This window comes from Pipra filicauda, unplaced genomic scaffold (assembly GCF_003945595.2).
Source record: "Pipra filicauda isolate LSUMZ 115617 unplaced genomic scaffold, ASM394559v2 scaffold177_size2800117_pilon, whole genome shotgun sequence".
Lineage (NCBI taxonomy): Eukaryota > Metazoa > Chordata > Aves > Passeriformes > Pipridae > Pipra > Pipra filicauda.
In genome coordinates this window covers 1,269,149-1,295,488 of record NW_024104284.1, presented here as the reverse complement: position 1 = coordinate 1,295,488, position 26,340 = coordinate 1,269,149, and the positions used below count along the sequence as shown (strand labels likewise).

The following is a 26,340-nucleotide window of genomic DNA, read 5'->3' as shown; positions in this document are numbered from 1 at the left end:
AAATTATGTTTACAAAACGATGGGTTAACTCATTGAAAAAGAAGAAATCAGAACAACAGTAAATCAGAGTCTTGCTCCTCTAAGTGTTGCTGTTCCAAAACAAGTTACCTGTGATTGTATTGTTTAATAGCTTATTTTTTTTTGCCTATAAAGCGAGTGAGACTTCTAGGCTTTCAGTTGTGGGGGTGTAAAATAATGCTTCAGAAATCAGTAAACTTACTGCAAAGTTACACCACAGTCCATGAGAGAACATAAAATATTGGTAGGTAGGTATTAAATTAGTTCAGGAGAAAGGAGAAAAAAAATCACTTGATTAGAATATAATATTCATTTATAATTATTTGTTATATTTATTATGTTTATAAATTATATATTATTACTTGGTATCACTTGTCTATTTTTTACATCTGTGTATTTTTTGAAATAATATTATTAGAAGAAAAGTGTGGTGGAAAATGCATTAAAATATTAATGAACTTAGTGTTAACAGCTACTGCATTTACATTCGGCTTGTGATAAGCTTTCAGAACGCTAAAAAAGATTAAACCATTAATTAAGTCTGCAGCACCACCACTGGGGCTGATATTATTTTCCATTCAAAATTAGGATTAAAGTTACATAGAATTTAATAATTCTCTTCCAACCATAGAGCAATTTCATGCGTTTTAGTTGCTTGGTTATTCATAAGTTAAATTGCTGGAATATGGAGGAGTTTGTTACTATATGGGTTGTTTGGTTGGGTTATTTTTAAGAAATAGGTAGCAGCTGTTTAAGAAGTAAATATGGCAGCTTTGAGTGCTTCCTGCTCTTTGTTTTCCTCATGGACAATTACCGCAGTTCTGTTTAAAACATTTCATTTGTGAACCTGTCTCAGAGCATTGCAAAACCTCGAGTATTTTCATTATGGTATGAATTTCCTTTGTTGTGCTGGGATCATCGATGATGTGCCAGCGAGAAAGAACATCAACCTGGATGTGTTAATGTCAGGAAAAAAAAAGAAAAAACAATCCATTATGGAGCAACAGTGTTTTTGATAGGTGATAAAGATAAAGATCCCTTGAGATAAAGGGATAGGTTTACTGACCTAAAAGTAAATATTGACCATGATGATGCCAAAGAAAATAAACTTCTTAGAAAATTACATTTCACATTCTCTCAGAAAACCAGCACGTGCATTCTGTAATATTCCAAGAAATATTTCTTCAGTAGAAATATTTTAAAAGAATCTGTGAAAGGAAAACTTTTTGTTTGAAATGACTGTGATGTGATAGTTAAAGATGCAGCTGAAAGTAGAATCAGCTCTTGGTGATTGTTCATGGTGGTCATGTCAATATTTATTGCTGGTAATACAAAGAGAATCTAACAGTCCAGTTTTTCACAAAATGGTGGGTTTTGCCAGATGACCTTCATTTAACAATGAACAGAAGTTCATGTACAGACCACTAGGTCTGCTTCTACTGCTGTGAGAAATATCTGTTTTCCTTGAGGCAAGTGTGCGATTTTGGCGAGTTGGTCTGATTTGGCTGCGATTAGAGGATGGATCCTGGAGAGCCTTAGCAAATCTTTGGCCCTTGCCTTCCAAACTGGTTAGCTAGATGCTGAATAAGAAACACCTGTAGTTACTTCCTTAGAAAAAACCAAACCAAACATAGAAAGTACTGTAAGACATAGTGAAAATAGATTTCTGGCACTCAAGAAAATAAGCAATTACAGGAAAGGTTGTTGAATAAGCCTTATTCCTGGTGATAAACAAGGGGTGGTTTCAGGGAGAGGAAAGCTTCAGACAGAGCTGACTGAATTATTTCCCTTCCGCCCCCGAATACCATAGGAATGGCAACTGAACAATTCTTTGGTCACCCAAAGTGGAATCATCAGTCCTCTACAGAGAAATATCTATTCAAAAATTACTTTTCTCATTTGGTTGAAAGAAGAGTTCACCTCCTCCCAATATTTGTGATGTTTGTAATGGGAACCTCCTGAAAAGATAGTGGCTAGGGATGCTTTATGAGAAGCCTATGATTCAACTTCTGGTAGTTCTCCTTCAGCAACAGAGAGTTCTGGGAAAGTCAAATGTGATTATTTGATTATTCCAAAAGCTTCAGTAGAGCTTTTTTTTAACAGCATTAAATTTATTTTTAGAGATATAAACCTAATTTTTAATGTACTATAAGTTCTATGAAGAGTAGTTCACTTTCTAATGAACCCATCAACGATTGTGGACTCCCAGCAGGCATCACAGTACTTCCCTTTGCACATTCAGACTGAGACACCAAGCCCATCTATTTGCATTTAATTTTCCACAGTAGCAATCCAGGAACAGCTCAGTTTCAGTGAAGGAAGGAAGGATAAAGAGGAAAAGAAATGCAAATCATGTTACAGAATTTTCCCTAGTATGTATGTGAGGGAATGACTGGAAAATAGTTTCTCATTTATGTGATACTACAACCATGGGTTACTTGCAGAAGGTTCATGAAATTCCACTTCATGCATGTGGAACTAAATTACATCACACATGTATCTGTAGGTAGACAAACAGAAATGCAAAACAAAGCCTTCATTCACAGGCAGAACTGTGGCTTTGCTGGTGTGTGTAAAACGCAGCTAAAAACTTCAACCCATCCAAAATTCATGATACCTGACTGTTGTGGAATGTGCTGCTGTAGTTAACGAGTGTTAGAGCTATGAAGAATAACAAATACCTCCTCTGCTCACTTGAGAAGATCATTCCTATAGGCTTATGCAATTTACTAACCACTTAACTTCTTTCACATGGCCAACGATAAGTACCTTCATCCTAGTGCCACTGAAAATAGAGCCTATATGATTTCCTTTCTCAAGAAGATCAGATGGAGTGTTCTTTGCACATGTACAGCTGAGCTGAAATACATAGGAGCCTACCAAGCTTGCAGCATCACTTTATCACTTTATTTACCTTCCTGTTGCTTCTCCCTGAGTTGCCTGCTGGGGTTAAGCCATGACAGACTGTGAGGTGGCACAAAAACTCTTGACTCTCTAGCTGGCAGTCCCAGAGCTCCAACAAGGCATAGCTGTCCTCTGCTACAGCTGGGCCAAAGAAGCAGTGCCTTAGCTCACTCCCTACTTCTACTACTGAGCAGCAGCATAGGGGTCAACCTCTGCCACACAACATTAAGGGTGGGAAAGAAAAGGGAAGAGTAAATTCAAAGTATTGTGTAAAGGTCTTCAGGCTGCCCATAGGAGCAAATGTTTTTGCTGTCTATACTGACAAGGTTAGCAGAGAGAATTTTAAACCTGGTCCTTGTCCCATTAGCAGACAATTACAAAGATGGGAGACTTGCTCACCCAAAGCATTGTAGTTTCCTTTTAAACACGTGCATTTGGGAGACCACCTACAGCACCAAGGCCCTTCAAGTTTAAGTTAATTGATCATGTGGGACTGAAAGAGAGAGATTACGTCTTCTTGTGAAAATTTCCACATGAACCTCTCATTACCTGAGAAATTAGACATTATTTTAAGGCTTTTATGGAAAAAACATTCTTTTCATAAGTTTAATTTTTAAATTTTTTAAAATTGAAATATATTTTTAAAATCTTTAGTATATAGTGTCAACAAAGTGTGTATGTCCTAAAAGTATACTTTTAAGTTAATATGTTTGGGAATAGTTCATTACACTCTGATGAAGTTCATGGTTTGCTTTTTTTTACTTCTTAAAACTCCTTCGTACTTTATTTTCACTGGCTTTCATTAATCATAGGATTTTTTTCTCTTTACAAAAGTATATATTTGCAGATAACAGGAATCATATCATAAAGAAAGTATTTACAATGTGAAGTGCTGAACTTTTAAAATATAGTGGATTTGACACTTAGAACTTAACATTGTTCTTTCCAGGAGTGACATAGACTCTTTAAATGGATAAACTTGAGTTTTATTTAGTCATTTCTATCTATTGGTAAAATTATTTCTCTGACACCCCTCTCTTCCTCTTTCCCTGCAAAATGTACAAAAATGGAAAAACAAATTACTTCTTCAAAGTTGTAATAAGAACTGACTCTTAGAGAGGCACTCTAAAACACTTCTCTTAGTAAGGTGATACGTTACAGAAATAGACTAGTTTTACCTTTTATCTTGTCTGAAATGGAACGTAAGGAGTGCATTCGGAGTGATAGGGAGTATCTCTGAACTGGAACCTGAACAACAAATTTACACCCTAAAACAAGTGAGAAATCTCTGAAGTTTGAAGGACTGTACTTATTATGGTTGTCCTGAGCTTTGCTGACCCTCTGCTAGAGGTATGAGTTTACTTTTCGGTCTTCTTTTCAATCAGAAGATTTCAGAATATTGAGTAGTATATACAGAGACAATATCAGTTCATGAAATATCTGTCTCATGACACTTATGAGGTAAAGAAAACTAGCAAAATAGTTTTCTTTTGCTGTGGGAATGTAACTGGCACAATGCAGTTGCTCTTTAGATACTTCTTTAGGTCGTGTTTTATTTTAAATTGGATTCTTCCAGTTACAAGGTGCAGTTGAAATGAAAATGTAAACCTTGGTTTTAGCATAGCTACTTCAATAAACACAAGTTGCAGAATAAGATCTGTATTTATTTTGGAACAAACATTGTTTACTTTAGGAGTATCATATTTAATCCAAATGCATTTGTTGATGTCAGCAAGCAAAATAGGATTTTAATCACTTTTTCTATTAGAAAAGAATGTCATCCATTGTGCATTATAAAAAGGTTACATGTTCGACACAGGAGAGCACTCTGAAGTCATTAGCTGTGAGAAACAGTTTGTTCTATAATTTCAGTTCTTAGTCCTCAATGTTTATAATAGATAATAATTTATATAGATAATAAGCTTGTTTGGTTTTTTGTTTTGATGGGCTATTTTAAGAGTAAAAATGGGGTTTGTTTTTTTGGTAGGGTTTTTTGTGATTTTTTTTGCTGTGGTTTTTTTTCACTATAAGCTTCTCTTTATAGTCATAAGTTTAAAATGGGAGCATTTTGAAAGCCTTCACAGCCCAATTTAATTCCTTGACTGTTCATCCACAAATTGTCAGACAGAATGAAGTGGATTTCAAGAACTCTCTTTGTTCTTAATATCCTGTGCCTGACCCACAGGTAATCTGCACCTTTTTTTCTTCAGCGCCGAATAATTGTGGTGGGAAAGAAGAGAAAATGTTAGGGTCACAAAGTGCAGGCTAGACAGAGATGACAGGTCCTGCCAATGGAGTGCCAGTGTTGAGAACCTGCGAACCGTAGTCTCCGCTTTTTCACATGGATTTGCACTGTATGTTAACAGGCACTCTGCGATGATGGGTTAGGAAGTTCAGCACTTCAGCTTTTGTTGCCTCAGCTTGAAAGCAAAGTGCAGAGGGTTTGTATAGTTAACAAGTACAGAAGTACAGTAGAGGAGCATGAGGCACCAGTCATACATGTATATATATATGCACACGTAGACACAGAGGATATAGATGAGCTGTTGTTCTATGAAATGTCAATTTTCTAGCCTGTACACATACTAAAGATTTTGTTATCCTTCTAGTCAAGTAAAAACCAGAGATTTACTTGTCAAGTTTAATGACTGCTGTAAAAATAGTGTTGGGATCCTTGCATGTTTTCTTCCTAAAATTAGAATAAAGGCTGGCTGAAGCAATCTCCTTTTTATTTTGCTGGAAGGTAGTTACAAGTGTGAGTAAAAAGGTGTAGAAACCAACAGTTTCAAGGGGTTTTTTAATGGTCATTCACTAACTAGCTTTGGAATATGTAATTGTTGCCTGGAAAAAACATTTTCTGATAATCTGTGAGTCTGTGTTTCACAAAGAAGCACGTCGTGATGGCTTATAGGAGTGATGAGTATTTGTGGAGCAGATAATAATCTGAAAGGGTATATATAACTTAAAGAATATATATCTTATTCCTGGAAAAGACATAAACAGAGGTACTGCTGTCATAAAAAACTTCATTAAAAACTCAGCAGTGTGCACTCGAGGATTTTTTTAAATTTTTTTTTCCAGATACATCACATTTATAAAGGATTGCAGCTTTAACTTGTTTTGCTAGATCTGTTCTCACATGTACATGACCAAATTTCTCTACTGTTCAGTAGGGAAAATGAAGCAGTGGATATAATTGTGTAATGACAGATACGAGAGGAACAGAGAATCCCAGCAATCATTTCCTGCAAGTTGGCCAGCTTCCAGGCTGTCTCAATGGGCACACTGATGTAAAGCCAAAAGGAAAATAGCTCATTCTGAAGGGTGGTTGTTGGTTGGTTTTTTTTTTTCCCTCTCTCATTTTGACTTTGCAGACTAAGGTATTGAAACAATTAGTTGACAACGTGGTGTTAGTTTTCTCATGGTAAATTAAGAAGATTAACCAAATGTGGAAGTGTATTCTAGCTATAATCAGCAGATTTGAGACTGTAATACTTCGGCGTCCTCTGAGGTTATGCTCATAATATTATTCACATTATTCCTTTATATAATGTGCAAACTTGTCCAGAGTTATCTTGAGTTCAGTGTTTATTCAAAGACAGCATAATTTTTAGATTTATTTCTGTTAGTTTTGTAGCACAGAAATGTAGAGGATTCGTGCTAGCCATTGCGTCACTCCACTTGGCATGAAGTATTGGCACAGATAAGAGGAACTCTTGTAACAGCCTTAATCTCTTTTTTTTTTTAATTATTATTAGTTTTCCTACAGTAAATTGAGTAGTGAAACATATTTTACATAATTATGGCAGAAGTACACAACTTGACGGGTGGTAGCGAGGGAGCAAAGTAATATAAATATTTGCAGAACATTTCTGCCATAACTTAATGCTTTGCATATGAATCTTTATAAGGATCCTAAGTTAGTTTAAAGGAATGATTCCAGAGAACTACATAGGTCCAGGCATTTTAAGAGCTGTGAATGATGATTGTGGAGCATCTCTGGGAGTTTTTGGCTCATCATACAACAACAGAAGAGAGAAGGAGGAAAAAGTTAACAAATGCTTTGGGAATGGATCAGGGAGAAGACACAAGCTTTCCATGTACAAGTAATTCATTTTTGATTGTTGTTTTTCTTTGGCTTACTGCATTTCACTGGAGACATTCACTTAGCAATGATTGCAGCAGATTTTAGTTTTTAGCACGGATCTGCTGCTGCTTCAAGCCCTAAAGCAGAACTGGTGGAAGGGAATGTAGAAACAAGTCTCAGTTACTCCATGCAACATCTGTTGGTTTAATTGAGCTGCAGGAGATTCAAGCTAAGCTACCAGTTGAGGCACAGAAAGGTCTGAGGGACACAAACACATGGATGTGTGGCATGCAAGCAGCTGTGCGAGAGAGCAGCAAAGGACAGCACGGACAGTAACTTCTTAAACTACTATAGGTAGATTTGCTAAGTTACACATGCTGACACTCTCATTTTCCCTGAAAAGTATTATCCCTAAACTATACCAAGTGCATTTTGCTTTCCAGGGGTTGATCCCAAAGTGCAGAGCTGCATCTCAGCCTGTCTGACTGAAATCCAAATCTTCAGTATAAACATGTCATCACTTGTAATTCCTCCTGAAGATTTCAGACTGGATACACTGAAGTTGCAAGGTCAACACCTTTAGGAGCAAAACACAGCTAGCTGCCTAATCTTTATACGTAAGCCACAGGATATTTTGCTCCTTACTTGCCAATTCAGCCCATTTTAAAAGAGAATCCCACGATTTTAATTTTCTGCTTTGGAATTGACTGCTAAACTGATTCTGTCATAATAAAATACATCTGCATAAATAACAGTGTTTCTACGGGGACTTCCAGTATTAATTTCAGATATCACTTTGCCAGAAAAATTAAGGGGAGAATACTAGTACTGTATTTCCTATGAAAATTTCAAAAAGGTGTCAAATACATTTGTAAAATTTTGAAATGGTAAGCCTGCAAACAAACTTTTTTTTTTCCCCTGAATGACCATTTACCTGTAAGTTGGCTTCCATCACAGAAACTTTTCTGAGAAGTACTTGAGGATTTTATGAGTCTTTGTTTATATACCTTTGCAAAAATATACTGGTTGGAAGTGCATACTTTATTTGTTGGTCAGTGTTTTACTATATCCCTGATTATGGTGCATAATGAGTTAACTGCTATTTTTAATTGTTGAATGTGTGGGTGCTTGCTTGTAACTAATCAGAGGACTGAGCAGCGTCTCAGATAGTCTTTGCCCACAAACAGAATGCTCCACACAAAGCAAGCATGTGAAAACAAATACAAGGTGTTCTGCCGGAAGGATGGATCAGATCAATTAATGATGGGCATGTTACTGGCATCTTTGAAGAGTTATTCCTAAAAAACTTTCCTGCTAAAAGAGCAATTGCTAATTGAGTGTTTTTCCCTTACTATGTTCAGGGGTCGAAAAATGCACCCATCACTCATTAGCCCAAAGTCTGAGTCAGCTAGACAGCGTGAAAAAATACCTGGCACTCAAAGCTCACATTTAGCCTCAAAGCCATGCCCTGCCACTCAAGAGGAACAAAATAGTCGTGCACTGTTTGTGACCTTCCTTTAGTTGTAATGTAGTGTCAATCACATTGCTCTTTAATCCTTTCCAAATTATAACATGTATCTCTTGTGCTTTAATTTTGCTTCATCCCCCTCCTGACTTAACCTTTTTTCTTCTTTTATTTCTGACAAAAGAGGACACTATTCTCTCTCCACTATATTCAGTATTTAAACTGAAATTTGTGGTGTTCGTGACCTTTTCTTTACTTTTCTTGCTTTCTTGACACTGTTTCTATACCTTTACCCCAGCAATTTTTAGTCTCTGATTTCTTTTCTGGGTTTTTCCCTCCAAAATACCTCTTTCTTTCGATACCACGTTTTCTATTTCTAATGTATCACTTCAGTTCTCACTTTCTACCTACCAAGCAGATGGTTAGACAGAAGAGGAGAATGTCTGTCATGTCCAAGGGCTTGTCATGGTCCCAAGACCTCAAATTGCAAATTGAAGTTCCAAGTCTACCAGGTTCTCTCTAACTATGGGATCTAAGATGTAGTGGTCTCATTCTTCCTGTCTTTGTCTTTTGCCTGAGTGTTCAATTTGGAAGTTTGTTGAGTTATTCCTTCTTTCATCTGCTCCTGTGAGAAGATGAGCTTCTACTCCTTCCTTTAGTTTTGTCATTACTAATAAAACTTGTTCCTTTTTCCCAGATTTCTATTTTGAGTCTTCTTCTCCAGCAGCTTGTTCCAGTTGTCATTCACAGTTTCCAAGCTGGGGAAGGAGAAGTCACTGAGAAGTCGAAGAGTAATTAGAATGAGAAACTAATGAATTCAGGAGGGTGTCCTTTCTTTAGCTTACATTCAGTTCATATTTGAATTGTTAACTTCGTATGCATTTGGATGGACATTTGCTTTCAGTTTTAAACAGCGAAATAATAATTTCTGTGAATTTGATAACCTCTTAAAGAAGCTTCTGGCTCTTTTTTTAGCCAAGTTGATTTTCAAAGCCTGGCAACATATGTTCACACTTGCAGTTTCATCTGTCTGAGGAGTAAAGTCACTGGATGTTGGTTAAATACGAGCAAATGTAGTATTGTCTCTCGTGTTCTGGTTGTCACTCCTGCCTCTCTCTCTAGCACAAGCTACTTATGTATAAGATAGGAAACAGTATGCATTACAGTATGAATTAGTATATGTTGTAAAAGTGCAAAAGACCACACCTTGTTCTTCAAAGCATTTTTAGTTTCTGAGGTATTACTTTATAAAAATCTAGAATCCACAGCCACCATGTGAGGCCAAATAGGCTCCTTCAGCTTTTTTCTTATCTGAGGTTGTTGACCTCAGGAGAGGAGGAGAAGGTTACAGGGTCAAAGTCTTTTCCTCCTTGGAGCTTGCTGCTTGCTGGGAGAGGGTTGGCTGGAAAATAGATGTTTTAGAAAAAGGGTTGAGGGTCATGATTTTAATTCTGTTAGGGAACAGCTGGTTTGAGTTTCTTTCCACTTCTATCTTTCCTCTCTTCCTCACAAATCCATGGAGAGAGAAAAATTTGTTCAGAGGAAAGCAACACAAAAATAAAGAATTGCAGTATTTTCATCTTTAAAAGAGATCGTGTTTGTTATAGGACTTCACATTAGGAGAGAGAAGAGGAAATTATTAAAATAATTGATATCCATTATTATTACAAGCATTGAAATGATATTGATCTAGAGTGTCAGAGGTTTATTTGTTTTCCTGCCAAAAGTTAAAACATTAAAAGTAATGTTCCAGTGGTTTCGGTTTTTTGTAGATAAACAATACGCATTACCAGTTTTAATTTAGAGATGGACAAAGCTAATTTTGAATGTGCCATGGTAGTTTGCATACAAGTTGCTGAAGAAAGAGGGTTTAATTCGGCTATTTCTGTTCAGATTTTCTTCATTTTGGCATGCTGCTTTCATGCACTAAGACCAAAGAGAGAGGAGGAAACTCACAACTCTCAAATGAATGGCAAACTAGGAACAGATTTTTCATCTGCGCTCCTCTGAAACACTGGCCTCAGGCTGTGTTGGTGTGTGGCTCAACAGCAATCAGAGGTCATAATTTCATTGGCGGTTAGCATCAGGTTTAATTTTTCTAATATGTTACATTTACCAAAATGTCTGGTTTCAGTTACACTTATGCACTGACTGAATCAGCTTTGAGCAGCATGATGTTTTAAGGTACCTGAAAGGCTACAAGAACGTTTATGGAACACATATGCTAATTGTTTTTAACCACTTTCCGTTCTAAACACAAAAATGTGTTTCTGGAAAGCCATTTAACAGTAGTAGCTAATGACGGTGTGCATTTATTCTAAGAAATGAGCACAAGGAAATAGGTAAAACAGTTGTTTTAACAAGACTGCCATCTACTGATTTCCACAATTAAAAATATTCCTGATAAGTAAATTGTTCATAGGGGATTTTTATAGCTTTGTTTTCAAGATTTGCGAGATCAAGAAAATTATAAAGTCTTTCTGTCACCTTAGGAATGCGACCAGGTTCACATTGATGACGTGTCTTCAGATGACAACGGTCAAGATTTAAGGTACAAGAGAATTCATTAAGATAAAAAGTTGCTTTGCAAATCCCTTCCCGGGAAAGTGATGGGCTGCTGGAATGCTTACAGTAGCCTGCACTCTTTTTACTGTCTCCTTCTTTGCAACCCAGCAAAATGAGTAGCTGGTGGTTCAATGTAGCCTGTTGCCTTTTATTAATCTAGGGGTTTTCTTATGTCTGACTAGCACCTATAACTTCGGAACAGATGGCTTTCCCGCGGCTGCCACCAGCGCGAATTTGTGCCTCGCGACAGGGGTGCGCGGAGGAGTGGACTGGATGCGAAAACTGGCCTTCCGCTACAGACGAGTAAAAGAAATATATAACACCTACAAAAATAATGTTGGAGGCAAGTGACTCTGGAGTGTCGAACAAATATTGATTAGAAGTAGTAAATGGGAAGAACTGGTTTCTGTTCCTTTTTTAACCTAATAGAGTTTAGTGAGCTGTTTATTTTGCAGTGTGTAGAAAATTGTCTCTGAGCTCACGAAAGGGAAGGAAAATGACAGAGAATTAATTAATATCAGTGCAGACATGCCCTTATCTACTCCACAGGTCTTCTTGGTCCAGCAAAAAGAGAGGCTTGGTTACAACTAAGAGCAGAAATCGAAGCTTTGACAGATTCTTGGTTAACACTTGCACTGAAAGCACTCACCCTCATTCATTCGAGGTGAGTACAAAGAGTACCAAGGAATCTCTAGGGTGTCTGCTGATGATCTAGAAGAGACTGCCTGTTCTGGTGGGCAAGATGCTGAACCTGGAGGACCTTATTGTCATTCCTTGTTTTGGTCTGACTATGCCACTCTATCTTACCCTCCTGGAAAGTGGTAAAAAACCCGTTCTTTTTAAGTGGCAATAATAATAATGAGGGGTTCTGATGGGAGGGTTAAGGTTTTCCTGCTTTTGTTTTTTTGTGTTTTGCTTTGTTAAAAAAGGGTGTTTGCATTTTTTCTTCCATAGGACAAACTGTGTGAACATTCTTGTGACAACTACTCAGCTAATTCCAGCTCTGGCAAAAGTCTTATTGTATGGACTAGGAGTTGTATTTCCCATAGAGAATATTTACAGTGCAACTAAAATAGGTGAGCTATTTTTATCATGTTGTGATACATTTAAAGCTGTAATTCTAAAAAAGAATAGAGGAATTGTGGTCTGTGTTTAATTCTGACATGCTTTCACTGTAGCAAATAGAGAGATTAGTAATAGTTGATGTCATGAAACACTTCATGCTAAAGCATCCTAAAAGTGTGTTTCAAATGTTTGTCATGATCCAGCACAGAAAGCTTTATACAGTTCTGTTAACACTGATGCAACCTCTGTTAGGAAGAAATATAATTGCTTTTTCTCATCAGTTCTCCAAACTTTGGGGCTGTGTAGCAGTTGAAAAGGCTTTTTAGTAGGCTGTAAGAACAGAACACTGGAGTGTCCCCAGAGTAGCAGAAGATATTCTGTAAAGGTAAGCCCTGGCTCCATTTGTTTTCGTGGGCTCTGGAGCAAATTTTGGTAAACAATTTACCAGAAGCAAGAATGTTTTGCTGCAGAATGTAATTATTTAAGTTCCCTCATACTGACTTTAATAAACTTCAACCAGGCAAATGTTTATTTCTGTTTTCTGGTTCAGTATAAAAGATGTCATTCTGAGTATGTAGAAGTACATCAGACCAGATGGCAACAGTGCTTGTAGTTTTTAATGTGATTATGATGTGTCTGTTCTGTCTCAGGTTCACTCAAAATTGTGGGCTACAAGAAAACATTTTTCATGTGTTCTTAAATATCCATAATACAGGAAGCTCAAATGGCCAAGGAAAAATTGTGGCATATTTTGTTGTATGTTTTGTTGTTGTTTTTTTTAAAAAAAAAAAAAAAAAAAAAAAAAAAAAAAAAAAAAACAAAAAACAAAAAAAAAAAAAAAAAAAAAAAAAAAAAAAAAAAAAAAAAAAAACCAACAAAAATTGGTTCACAGTTTTACAAAGACATGTGAAAGCACTACCGTAAAAAATTTAAAACTGTTTGCTGGATATAAAAGTAACAGTGTCATCTGTCAAAACTTTATAGTAAATTAAAACTTTGAATTATAATACTTTAAATACACATTTTAATTAAAATATATTTTAATAAATATTCACTTGTAACTTCACGTACACAGGACAAAAGGGTATTTTTGGAAAACTGTGTTCAGTCACTGTCACAGGAAATCATGAGATTTTTGTGATATGACACAATTAATAATTTTCAAGCGTTGTTTCAACTTAGTCTTGGAGGTTTCTTATGCCTGGCACTACTGTTAAAGGATATCATTGAGTGTTTGGGCCTCTCTGCTGGCCAAAAAGCTTCTTTCAATTTCCAAGCTATTTTTTCTTGGGTTTTCATGGTTCTATAGCTGAAATAACTATTTTTAAAAACACAATTTTTCCCATCCGTTGCTGCAGGCACACAGGTAAGCATGTAGCATGACCAGACTCAAGTGACCTTTCAGAATGGGGACATTTGAAAAAGATCAGCTGTAAGCATTTACTTTTTTTCTAGCTTCTCAGTACCAGTACCTGAACCTTTATAATATGGGTAAAAATTGAAAAATAGGAAATTTAGGTTAGCTATTAGGAAGAAATTCTTTACTTTGAGGGTGATAAGATCCTGGAAGAGGTTGCCTAGGGAGGTTGTGGGTGCCTCATGCCTGAAGAGGTGTTGAAGGCCATGTTGCATAAGGCCTTGGACAACGTGGTCTAGTGGGAGGTGTCTCTGTCCATGGCAGGGTGGGTTGGGACTAGATGATCTTTAAGGTCCCTTTCAAGCCTTAACATTGTATGATTCTGTGGTACTTACGCGTAGGACTGGACCACTAAGATCATATCGCTAGGTCTGTGCAGTGAAGGAATGAGCCATATTAGTGGATCCCAGTGAAGTATCAAGGACCTTGCCCATGTATTGCATTACAGGCATTTAAATCTAAATCTTTTGGGTGACCTTGTAAGTCAGGATACTACTGTTTTAGGAGCTGTGATTAATCTTGTCACAGGTTTTGGAGAAAAAGGTAGAATTTCAACTCAGATGCAATCAATTTGCTCGATTCAGGCTACTGGCCATAAACAAATGGTAGAGAATTCTCCTAGTAGGGAAAATCCCCACAAAACCTGTCTCAGATTAGGGAATGAGAAAAGAAAGATGATATTGCAGACCTCTGCTATGCTATGTCTACCACAGCAGTTGTGCTGAAGGACCTCATGGTGTAGATTTTTCGGTTTCCTGTCAGCTACTGTGGCAGGAGTAAAGCTGCAATCAGCCTTGATACATCATCCTGTGGGAGAAGCTCTTCTCTCCCAATAGTTCTACTTGTGTATTCAAAGTGTTGGGGACATCCGGGCTAAAAAGTTATTTATTTGATATCATCCCATCACCACCTACCCTGAATATTCCGATCTTTTTCTTTCAGGAAAAGAAAGCTGTTTTGAGCGAATAATTCAAAGATTTGGAAGGAAAGTAGTGTACGTTGTTATAGGGGATGGTGTCGAAGAAGAACAAGGTGCAAAAAAGGTAATGACCTTTTTTCAGTGCAGGTTGGTTTCAAGAATCTGAAAGACAAATTGTCTTTTCTTCAACATGGGACATTGACATTTAGACTTGGTGTCTTTGCCTTATGAAATATGTTTTCACCATATCTAGTAGTAAGCTGCATAAAACTGTAGATAATGATGTGTCCTGCTGTTCTCCAAAAGATACATGAAGCTAGCTATATACATTTGATGTGTTTCAAAAAGGGGCCAGAAAATGGACCCTGGCTTTTTTGCCAAGAATTTAATAGTTCTGTTTTCATTGGCAACCCAAAATACCACATAGGATGTTATGAATGTAAGCAAAAAATGGCAATTCTTACTGATCAAAGGCAGCATGCTATTTGACTGTATGAAATATGTATATGTTAAACCTTGAAAAGGTATGTAGGACTGGAGTAGGTATACAGAAATTTCCATTTTCTCGTGTGTCCATAATTTGGATTCTGCGTTCAGGCAACTGCCTGTGGCTTGGCATACATTCATAACCTCAGATAACTGTGCAGAGATTACTCTGTGACTATCTTTATTATTTTTTGCTTTCCTCTGGGAAGAAGGGAAAAATTTCCATTTTTTTCCCCCAATGTGGATTAAGCTCCATAAAAAGCAACACTTTCCACTAACAAATAATAGGCATTATTTTTAGCCTTGCTGTTACACCCAAGTGCAGCAGATACAGACTCTTCACTTGAAGAAATGAGGTACAATATTGGCTATTTAAATAACAGGAGAAAGAGTAGGAAAATGGGCATTTCTGTTCTTTTTTCCTTTCACAGGTAAATTGCTTTTACACAGCTGCTTTTTTACCACAAAACTCTCTGTGATACTTCTGTATCTCTTGGAGAAGTGAAATTAATTAGTCCACATGGTGTTTTAACAACCATTGACTGGTTTTGCTTCATGAAATCTGGTTTTTGTGCCCCTTAAGCCTTGTGGGTAGGTTCCTGGCTCAGCCCACCACTTTGCTGAGCCTCAGTTTCATATATCCCTTTGGCGGACTGGCGGGAACAGTTTTCTCCTTTCTTCTTCAGAAATGCCTTTCATCTTTGTGGAGAAATGTTTTCCCGCAGTAAATGATTACATTTTAAAAGCTGTATTTAAGATCGGGGGGAGGGGGGGAATTCCTTCCCTTTGTTCCTTTTCTGTTGCTCAGTGAAGTAGTGTTGTATGTGATAATGGCAGGAGTAGTCCTTTCGGTAACATTATCTATTTCAGTGCTTTTTTCAACAGGAAACATGATTCAGAAAAGCATAAGAAAAAGCCTTTCCAGTTGCTAAGAGGAGTAGCAGTATAGAAAGTTCCTTTGTGCCATTACTTCTGTGTATTCTTTTTTGGAGGAAGGAATTTTCAGGTTGAAAGCATGTTAGATGCTCTGGATTAAATTATCTGCTGCAGAATGTCAGAGAAGTCAATAAGTAGACCAGCAGCCCTGCCTTTCTGCAGAAACTACTAATTTGATAAAGGAAAATGCTTCTGTGATTCTTGTCCTGCTTCTTACTCCACCAAAAAAGAAATCATCATTTCACACTATGGAAGCAGGATTTTCCTCTTAAATTTTGGCCCTCTCATCCTACAAGAGCAGAAACCACCCAACGCCTTGTGGTATGAGGAGCTGCTTCCAACTCAGATGATGTCTTTGTGGTTATCTGCTTCTCAGGTTTTTTTTAGGGTTACTAGGAGGAGCAAGCATGGGCATGCACCCTAGTGTGTGCTGTGCTTCAGGTTAAAGACGTGTGCCCTGTCTAAGGAAAAAATAGTATCCCTATATGAGAAAACAGTAAAAACCTAGACCTTCTCTGGAAAGCATGCAAACAAAACAGAAGCTTTACCTCCACAGAGTCACCCAAAGCACATCAATCCAAAGTGGCATAACTGTCCTGTGATGTACCCCATTATGGTGCTTATCCCCTGAACCTTGGTAGCTGGTTCCTTCCTGCCTTCCTATCAGTGCATTGGGTTTTGTGGTATTCTCAAGCCAGGGACAGGTTTTCTGTTACCCCTTTGCACAGCAGTTTGCTGGAGGGGTTTGGCCTGTAGTGAAGCTGTTCGTATGTTTCTTTACACTACTTAGGGTGTAAACAGTACACTGTTCGTTAAATAGCACTTCTTTGCTTACATGTAAAAAACTATAATATCTTTTCCAGTCTTTTAAAGTGCAAACCTATTTAATTTGGGAGATTTTTTAATTCTGAGTTCATTTAGTGAAAAAAAAAAAGATAAACTTCCAGCTTAGGAGGTAAGAAAGTTAAAGTATGTTATTAAAAATAATTTACCAGTAATTTATCAGTTGCTTCATAAAACAAGATTTTCCTTTATGTCCTTCATTTACAGAAAATTCTGAATCAATACAACAAAAGAAAAATAAAGGACATATTTAAGATTTTTTTTTATTGTCATTTTCATAAAAATTCAGTAATAGAAACTTTTTAATACCATTTAAAAGAAAATTGCTCTTTTGAGAAACATTTTTAGGATAAACTGTTTGTTCGTAAAATGCCTCTTTTGATTGATATAAGTAAATACAATACACTGAGAAAACTGCACACTCTTTCATTTCTGGTAGTACTGGTCAAGCCCTGGTATCAACACCTTTGTTTAGCTGTCACTTCCAACAAAATATTTTATGAGACAATTAAAATTCTCAGGACGCTTGCATTGCAGATTGAGGAATAATCATACCCTTCTGGATCAGTGCAGCAACCAGCCAGCCTGGCTCTAACAGCAGGGTTCACTGGAGGTTGCTACCTTCCTATCAGCTTTCCCAGGAAAGGAGGGAGAGGAAGGCAGAGAGAAATCAGTGTGAGAGCCAAGGGGTGCTTGGGAGGTGCTGGCACCAGTGCAGGTGCCTTGTGGATCAGAGCCGACTGCAGTGACACAGCTATTTGCAGAATAAGTTTCTAGGGTTTTCTGCCAGAGACTCCATTGTCTTGGCTTTGCTTTGTGCTTTGCTTTTGGAGGGTTTGGTTTGGTTTGGTTTTGTTGTGTTTTGTTTTGTTTGAGCTCATCTTTTGACTTCGCTTTTGGAGACATGTAAGGGAAAGACTTGTAAGGCGGAAAAAAATCCCAGCTCCTGAGTTTTTCTACTTAGGAGAATCCTCCCAAGGACTTCAAATTTGTGAGAGGAGACAAAGGAGGAGGCTCTCTGCACTGAGGAGCTGGATTTTACATCAGGTGGTTCGGGAGAGCCTGAGCAACTGGGCTTCTCCCTTTGTCTCCAGAATGGTCATACTGCCTCAGAGGGAAATCATGAGGAAAAATCATAAATCTTTGTGGAGCAATAAATAGAATATAAATGGGTATCCAATATGCCACTGCTTTTAAGCTCACAGTCACACTGTGCTAGTCGGGTTTGGGGTAGGAAATAAAGACAGCCGCTTAGCAAATCTGGCAGGAATACAACAAAAATACTGTGAAAAATGACAAAAACTGATGAGTTTTCTATTCAAATCCATCACAAATCTCAGGAGTAAGGTTTTTGTATAAATATGTGTTCATTTAAGGGAAGGAAGATAGTGTGCACTTTTTGGTGTTGCTGTCAAAAACTGGATTTTTTCTACATGTGCATTAATAGAAACACTTCACTTTGTGAAGTGAAATAGTTGTAGTTTTGTTCTTTCAGTAGGTACATGCTGGAAAATAATACTACTTCTATTTCAGAAATAAAATAACTTAGTGTTCTACACTATTTAATAATTTTATAATTATTAGGTTTACTAAATTAATAATTTCACTTTTTTTACTTTTTACATCAAAACCAAATTCAAACTTTTGCCACCATATTTAATTTCAAAATGTCATCAAAATTAAATGATAAAAAAATCATAAATGTTTTATTACTAAATATCAGCTACAAAACAATTTATGTTTTTTAAAAGACAAAAGATTCATATTTACTTGAAAGATACTGAAATAGTACATAAAATCGTTGTTTTACTATGGGTCTAGATGCCTGTTCTTCCAATATGCAATAAGAAAAGCTGCCTTACAGTTTCATTACATACTAATGCATCCAGTTTCACCATCTATTTATTAGTGGTTAGCATTTTTAATGCTAATTAATTCTCCCACAGCAGCTAATGAGATATTATCATTTCTCAGTTTGCTTAGAAGACACATGTTCTACATGACATGTGCTAAGTGTCGGCAGAAATGGCTTTTTAATGGCAATATTTAGTAAGTATATATACAAAGGATCTCTTGCCCAGACATTTGGTAAGAAAAAATGTACGTCTGTCTCCTGGGTGTGTTGCCACTTTCATCATGGCTGAATAATTGTGAATAAACGGGGCATGCTAATACAGGAATAATACATACTGTTTTGTATGATAATTTTTGTTACTTTGTTTCATGTTGTAAAATCATTTATTATCTTAGATAAGGTAAGAATTAGTGTACATGCCTCATGAAAACACATGTGTATTTAGGAACATATGTGCGTGAGACTATATATACACAAACATATCAATCTATATAGATCTGTATCAGGTTTGTTTTCCGTCCTCATAGCTATGAAGGCTGTGCTCTAGGGTCAGACTGATAGAAGTGTGGATTGGCCACGTTTGGCTGTGCAGAGAGTGTCTGTGCACATTCCAGCCCCATGCAGCCACCATGTTCCTGGCATGCTTTATTCCTTGGGGCGTGAGGCTGGTCTTCTGGCCTATATGCAGGAGAACTGAAAATAATTATAATCCCGAGTTTTACACAACCACTTTTTTTCACAGGACTCTCTAGTGTTATTCCACACTTCACTCCTGTGACTACATGGAATAAAGAGACGTATACTCCTTTCACAAAAAGGCAGAAATAAAACAGAGGACACTTAATTGAATTTGAAATACAGAGATATAGTCAAAGTAATGACTACTAGCACTATTGGTCTAAAATCTGACCATCAACAGCTGACCCATAAACAGGGTAATCCAAAACTTGATATTGCACAAGGGCATCTAGCAAGAGTTGCTGTAATTTGATTTAGCAGAAGCTAAACCTTCTGTTAAATCAATCAGAGCCTTTAACTGCTCTAGCTGCCTGGTGTGTGTACACTCTGTGATGCTGAGACTGTTACTAGGGAAGCAGTATAATTCTGGAGCTGCATGAAGTGGGAGCCGGAAGCCAAGAATTTATTACTACAATTCTCCCTGTTCATTGGTTTGCTGTATGACTTTGGAGGGCGTTCGTGTCATCGACTCTTGGCTTCTGCAGAGACACTAGGCAAAGGCAGTGTCACGCTGAACTCTTTGCCACACCACAACATAGGTATGCTATTTACACCTCCCTGACCCACTGGTTGAGGCAGAGCTGGTGCTGAGCTGACTGAGGAGCAGGGAGCTATGGCTGGCTGTCAGGGAGAGCAGATGGGTCTTACCTGCACAAGGTTTGTGAGACAAGAGGGAAGCTGTGACCTCACAAGAAAAGGAGGCAGCACTGCTGAGCATTGCCAACCCGTGCAGTCAGCTGGCAAATACGGCACGGACCTGCTGCAAAGCACAAACCTGTGATCCTTTGTCCTTGATGTAGTACCCCTATGAGAGAGAAAAAATTTTGCCAAGAAGATCTTGCAGCCTAAGTAAGAGATAAGTGGACAGAAGCTTTTGCAAACTCCAGAGAATGGCATGATTAGTAATCTTTATTTTGTTTTGCTCTTGCTGGTTCATTTACTGAACATGGGTAAGAAATTAATCTTTAGGAAAAATTTGACTTGGAAAGAAGCAGTGTCTGGCCTGACAGAATGCAGAGGATGGGATGTCTGTGTGATGTAACAAGGATGTGGAGTTGTAACTGAGTGAGCTAATTGCATCTAGTTTCTGTTGCTGGTGGAGCGTAGAGACATACAATGGAAGTCTAGATTGAAGATGTAGAAAAAGCAGGTGTCATAGTGTTTAACACTTCCTGCTTAAAGAAAGGATTTATCTGTAAAAGTGTTTTGGTGTCATTTGGTTTTGTTCCTTAAGATACTTCTTTGCTCTAGAAGCTAGGCCTACTCTGAATATAGGCATGGGTTGATGCATCCATATTACGTCTTCATTCAGATCAGGAGTGTCATATCAAAGCAGACCTTTCAGTCATTCCCCCCCACTATGCTTTGGTTAACATCACAGACTGGGTTTAGGGGGAAAAAAACCCACCAAAACCCAGATTTTTTTGTATGGAACTAAAGAACATTGTATTGTCCAGGTGCTCAGCAAATGCTCTCCAACTACTAATGAGCACTTTTTCTGTGATGGCAGGCTGGAACTAACCTGAAGTGAAAACCCTCAAACATGGGCACTGGGTTCTCAACGCCACCTCCTTCACTCTCCAGTCCCTCTAATTGTCCAACTGTACAAGCTAATGCTTGTTCTCAATTGGCTGCACATTTTCTAGATTCCTTAGAGTGCTTTCTTGCTGGTCATGTACTGCTCTTTAGTCTTGCTCGTTAATATTAATTACTTCAGTATTATTTTCTCTGGCTCTTGCAAGAGCAACAGTTGATTGTTCTTTTAACAGTTGCCATTTGACATCAGACTTGCCAGTACTGAGGCAATTATGTTCCTTTTAAAAATCTCTATTTTATAAATTCAACCCAATTAATTATCACGTCATTATCTGGATTGAAGCAGCATTCTTCTAAAAATAATTATTTATACACTGATAGACAGAAGTTCACCTGAGCTTCTTAAGACAAATTTGTGATAGGCCCTGTGTTAAGGTGTTTGCCTTCCGAGATAGGTGTAAAAATTACAGGGCTTGCAGTAAACATGCAGCTGGAAACAGAGAGTTTAACACTGTTTTCAAAATTATTCTCTAACTTAAAATCTGGGAAGACCTGAATGAAAAAAATAGGTCAGTGTAGAAGTGACAAACAGAGGAGATGGAGTTTTGCCACTGATTTCACTGGAATTAGGAATTTACTCAGAAGGTGCTGAAGTAGATTGAAGAAAGCCTCTTTGAGAAGTTGTAGATAAAATGCCTGGGAAACTTAGAAGCTATTGTGATAATAAATGGATTGTGGTTTACCTCCTTAAGATGCCAGGACACAAGCTGACCTTGTGAAAAGGTGAATAAGATCGTTAGCCTTCAGAATATTATCGAATTGAAACTACTTTCCCATGGGATTTATAGGATATTTTCCTGACAAAAGCTGATGGTTATCTTTTTTTTTTTAATTTATGCAAAAGTTCTTGTTGATGCTATAATCCCTGGTTTAGAGTATAAAGATAGTTCTTAATCAGATTTTTGCCTTTCGTGGATGAGGCAATCTGTGCTTCTTCCTGGTTTTTGTGCTTTTGGTTTATTCAGGTTCTTTGCAAGAGTATTTGTGCTCCAGACAGATTTTATTACAACTAATAGGAAAAAAATATGTATTTATTTTAATGTCCCATATGGAAAAGGTGTTTTAAGATCAGTGCAAACAATGAACAACGTTACACAAACCTCTGGGATAAAATTCTTTTCAAAATTATGTGAGCAACATGAGTTATTTTGAATCACCATTTCTCTGTTTTTAACTCACCTGCCAGTGGTAGTTCCAAAAGGAGCAAACACATTTTGATAGCAAATAATACTTTCACTTCCTTTTTTTTTAAATCAAGTTCTGTCCCCTTCTTCAAACAACTCACATACATCATGTATATGTTATTTTTCTTTTTTTTTTTCCCAGAAGTAATATTTTCTTCTGCAACGTGCTGAAATTTGTTTTTCATATAAAGAGATTGGAGGCCCCTCCCTTCCTTTGATTTCCTGACATGTTTGCTGTAATTCCTATTGGAAATAGATTTGTTATTATTAAGAATTTATGCTTAGGGGGTGGGTCCAAGAAACTAGAGATAAACATGAAGGACTCAAGGTTTTAGGAGCTCTTTTCCTCTCCCTGAACTGCTCCCTTATCCTTGTGAAAGACAATGGGTGGGTCTAAATACCAAAATGCTTGGAGTTAGTTTTACATGTTGTCTGTGCTGTTCACAGCATGCTATGCCATTTTGGAGGATTTCGAGCCACTCTGACCTTATGGCCCTTCACCATGCCTTGGAACTGGAGTACTTGTAGCAGCTCAGCAGCACTTTCAAACCTCAGAGCCTCCTTCTGCCCGTGGATGGGATGCCTGTGTCTTGTGTCAGCATTGGACTACAGAACTTTGTGATTTCAACATGTTGACGTACAGCTGCAATTGGTCTTAACCCTTGCCCTTTCAGTAAACGGAGGAGCATGTCTTTTTCTTCAGAACAGCTGTTGGCTCTGGTACTGTGAGTCCAATGAAAATAAGCCATGCGAGTGTTTGAACAACTCACCTTTACCATATTGCTACCAAAAAGAAATAGAGAAGAAAAAAGAAAAAAAAAAAAAGGAAAGGAAAGGAAAGAAAAGGTTCATACCTGTGAAGAAAAAAAAAGGACCTGCAAATGCTTTGTAGTTTGTAGTCTCTTCAATGTGACACACACCATTTCTTCAACACAGCAAACTTGATTGCACAATGAAGACTGAGATTTTGCAAAATACCGGTGGAGTAATTTTCTTGTAAAGAAGGTTTACTTTTTTGGTTTCTCATACCCAGGGTACTCTGTATATCTTTACTTATTTATGAACAGACTATATTTTGATCTATATTTATGTCACATAGGTAACTTAACGGCTATTAAGCCTTGCCTTGACCGCAACTACTTTTGATTTTAGCACATTACAGAGTAGTTTAAAATATGTCTAATTTAAACTAATAGGTACATCACTGAGACAATCATGTACAGGAAGAATTTTTTGTGTAAATTTGTAATAATGAATGATTCTTTTACCTATTGTTAAGGTAAATGCTATTGAAAGATAGTAATGCCTTGTTGGTGAAGAATGAGGCCACTTGTGCACAAACTTGTGCAATGCCTTATCAATGTGTTGGATATAAATATGTAGATAATGGATTTTTTTTAGATAAATTTGTCAAGACCAAAAGCATGGATGTCAAGTGTCAATAGGAATTGGGTTTTGTTCTCAGCTGTTTCTCTACCATTTTCTTCTCTCCCTCACTCTGATTATGAGAAGACTGATTTTGTGTGTCCCCCCCGTCGAAGGAAATACAGATAAAACACAACTGAAGAGGAGTCCTTTGCTGTCTTTTTGTTTCCTCTTTTAAAGTTAACATATTAACCCTTTTTTAGAGTATTGAAAAATTAATTAGGAGAGTCATTCCATAAAGAAATAGAGAAAGAACACAAATATATTTTGAGATGTAACTTAAACTGGAATCTTGGTATCAAATAGTTTTTGTCTCATCCAAAAACGAAGGAAAATATCGTCGTCAATATTTTTAGAAATTAGAAATGAGAATATTTTGGAGAAATTGAACAAGAATGCTCATATACATTTAAGATTTTTAGTCCTCTTCCACCAGGAGTCAGATTTTCCTAAGATATAACATCCATTGCTGGCAATGGAAATGCTGAAATAGTTATCGCCAAGGAGTTAAAATTTGCTTTTGTCTGTACTCACTTACAGGAAAAACCTAGACTGTGTCTGTCTGTGACTCGTGACTTTTCTAATCTTGAAGGCTATGAGCTACTTGGTTAGATAAACTGTTAGTCTGACTTTTTGGCTTGAATTGTACGAAATCCCTTTGCCCAGTTTAAATATCGTATTAAAAAGAAGCCTCAGCTTTGTTGGTTCATTTTCCAGCTTTTCTTTTTGTTTTGTATTGCAAAAAAACACCAGCCTCAAAACAGCTACCTGCAAAGCTACAAAGCACCAATGTAGCTACAAATCAACACCCTTCTCTGTTGGAGGAATCATATTGCTGCTAGAATTCAAAGTCTGTGGATTGCTTTATTACCAACAGACAGGTTTTTATCCTACCAAGACTTGCACACGTGCTTTACTTTGCCCAGTATGAGTGTTGCAACTCATGCAGTACTCACATATGTACATAAAGCACATTGTGGGTAGTTTTTAGAATTGAGACTTTAATTAGCCTTTTTTTTCCTCAAGCAAAGTAGACAGTGATGGGGGGGTTGGTTGTCTTCTTTTTTTTTTTTTTTTATTTTGGCTCTTTTCAATTTTTAGTCACTCGTGGACTGAAAAAAAGACAAAGTTTTTCTGGGCCTTATTGTACAAAAAGTGTGTTGTGTCCACAATCGTGTACAGAATTTTTCTTCATTAATTTTGTTTTAAATTAATAAAATTGATTTGTGAACATATTAAACAATTGTCTTGTATGCAAGTCTGTGATATTTCTGTCCTCTGTGTCGGGAATGAGGAGACATCCCTCATATCTTTGCTGTCCCAAGGCAGAGAAGTTGCACCTTCTTGTGCCCAGCTGAGATGTTAAATAAGTTAAAAAATACTTGCATCTAGTTTACAGAAGGCACAGTTAGATGAGCAGCAGTTGTTTTGCTTATCAGCAGGAGAAAAAGGCCTTAGTGTCCTGGAAATGTATGTCTGAGTGACTCACAGAAGCAAATGCCTGAACTTTTAGGTGCCACAGTGCCTCTGTCATCCAAAACAATCCACGTGCTTAATGGATGAGTCCACCATTTAGACATCTCACTCAGGGCTGTAACAAGTCTCACATGAGGTTCTACAAGCCTGAACATCTCTGGAAATTCAGGAGTAGCATTTATCTTTTACAAGCACAGAGCAAGGCTGCCCTTTAGGGGAAGAGAGGCAGTGACGACCATTTTACAGGAGATGCTTTATTGTAGACACATGGTCTGGTGAAGATCCCTCTTTGCTCCTCTGCCTGTCAGTGAGAGCCTTGACAAGCTGGTTAGCACCTGTGCTCACTTTCTGCTCTAGTGAGACCTGCGTTTTGTTGCTATGTTTCAGTATGGCTTCAAAAAGAGAGATGAACCATCTCTCAAGCCAAAAAGAAGGCTGGCTTAATCAATTATGGGTTTGTGTCTTCTGACTGAGAAAAGGAATTAGGTCAGCGTAAGACATTTTTAACTAATTGTCCCATTGCAGCAGTAGTGACCAAAAGGATGGCATTGCTCCCATTCCCTGCATGTGTAGAATCAACTGGTGTCCGCCATGTTTTCTGAGAAAATTGATCCTAATGATATCTGAGGTGCTGGAAGTGCCTGGCAAGACTGGCTGCGTGTAAAGAGGTAAAAGAATAAAATGTAAATAACTCTTAACTTTACAAACCATGGTATCTTATAGCTTTATGTAAGGAACAGGATGAAGTTACATTAAGTGTGCCTAAGTCTCACTTCAGGTAGCTTGAATTCTGTGTGTCTAGCATCTCCCTCAGTCCTGTCGAAGAGTAAAATAAGCCGAATAAAAGATTATGGGCAAGAAACTAATCTGTAATAGTATCAATTTCCACATGCTGAACACCTTTCCTTGTTTGTATCTTCCACACTTTGGCCTTTCCTACAGCAAATCTTTTCTTGGGTTTTGCTGCAGTGTAGCTTGTTCCTTGGCAGTCCTTTTTGCAAGATCTCCAGCCCCACTCATTACCACTCTGCTGCCAGGTGCCAGAAATCATCCTCCCTGAGAAATGGCTTACCTTCAGAAAGCTCAAAGTGGAATTTTCTCAGTTACAAAAACATTGAACAGATTCTTCTGAACTCTGGAACAAGCATAGTGGCTGTAATTCCATGAGGTTTTGCAGTTTGCTTCTGCAAATAATAAACAAAGCCTCTGAGGTTTGCTGTTTCTTGTAATTACTAGAGTAGTGGTCTTATGGAGACTGAAATTCCCTTGCCAGCTGACCACGCTTTAAAAAGCCCTCTCTTAAGTCTGTCTCCTCCCATTGATGCACTAAATGCAGTGCTCAGGTATGCTCCTGCACTGAC

At 37.5% G+C, this 26,340-nt stretch overlaps 1 protein-coding gene across 1 annotated transcript in view; it reads left to right on the top strand.

Moving 5' to 3' along the window:
• Positions 1–22,822, top strand: part of EYA1 (EYA transcriptional coactivator and phosphatase 1) — an 85,381-nt gene extending 62,559 nt beyond the window's left edge. Inside the window, exons 12-17 of the mRNA XM_039379839.1 lie at positions 10,967–11,025; positions 11,222–11,382; positions 11,589–11,703; positions 11,994–12,115; positions 14,464–14,564; positions 22,526–22,822. Coding sequence (XP_039235773.1) covers positions 10,967–11,025; positions 11,222–11,382; positions 11,589–11,703; positions 11,994–12,115; positions 14,464–14,564; positions 22,526–22,606 — 639 coding nt within the window. The 3' untranslated portion in view covers positions 22,607–22,822. The remainder of the gene's footprint in view (positions 1–10,966; positions 11,026–11,221; positions 11,383–11,588; positions 11,704–11,993; positions 12,116–14,463; positions 14,565–22,525) is intronic.
• The last annotated feature ends 3,518 nt before the right edge of the window (positions 22,823–26,340 follow it).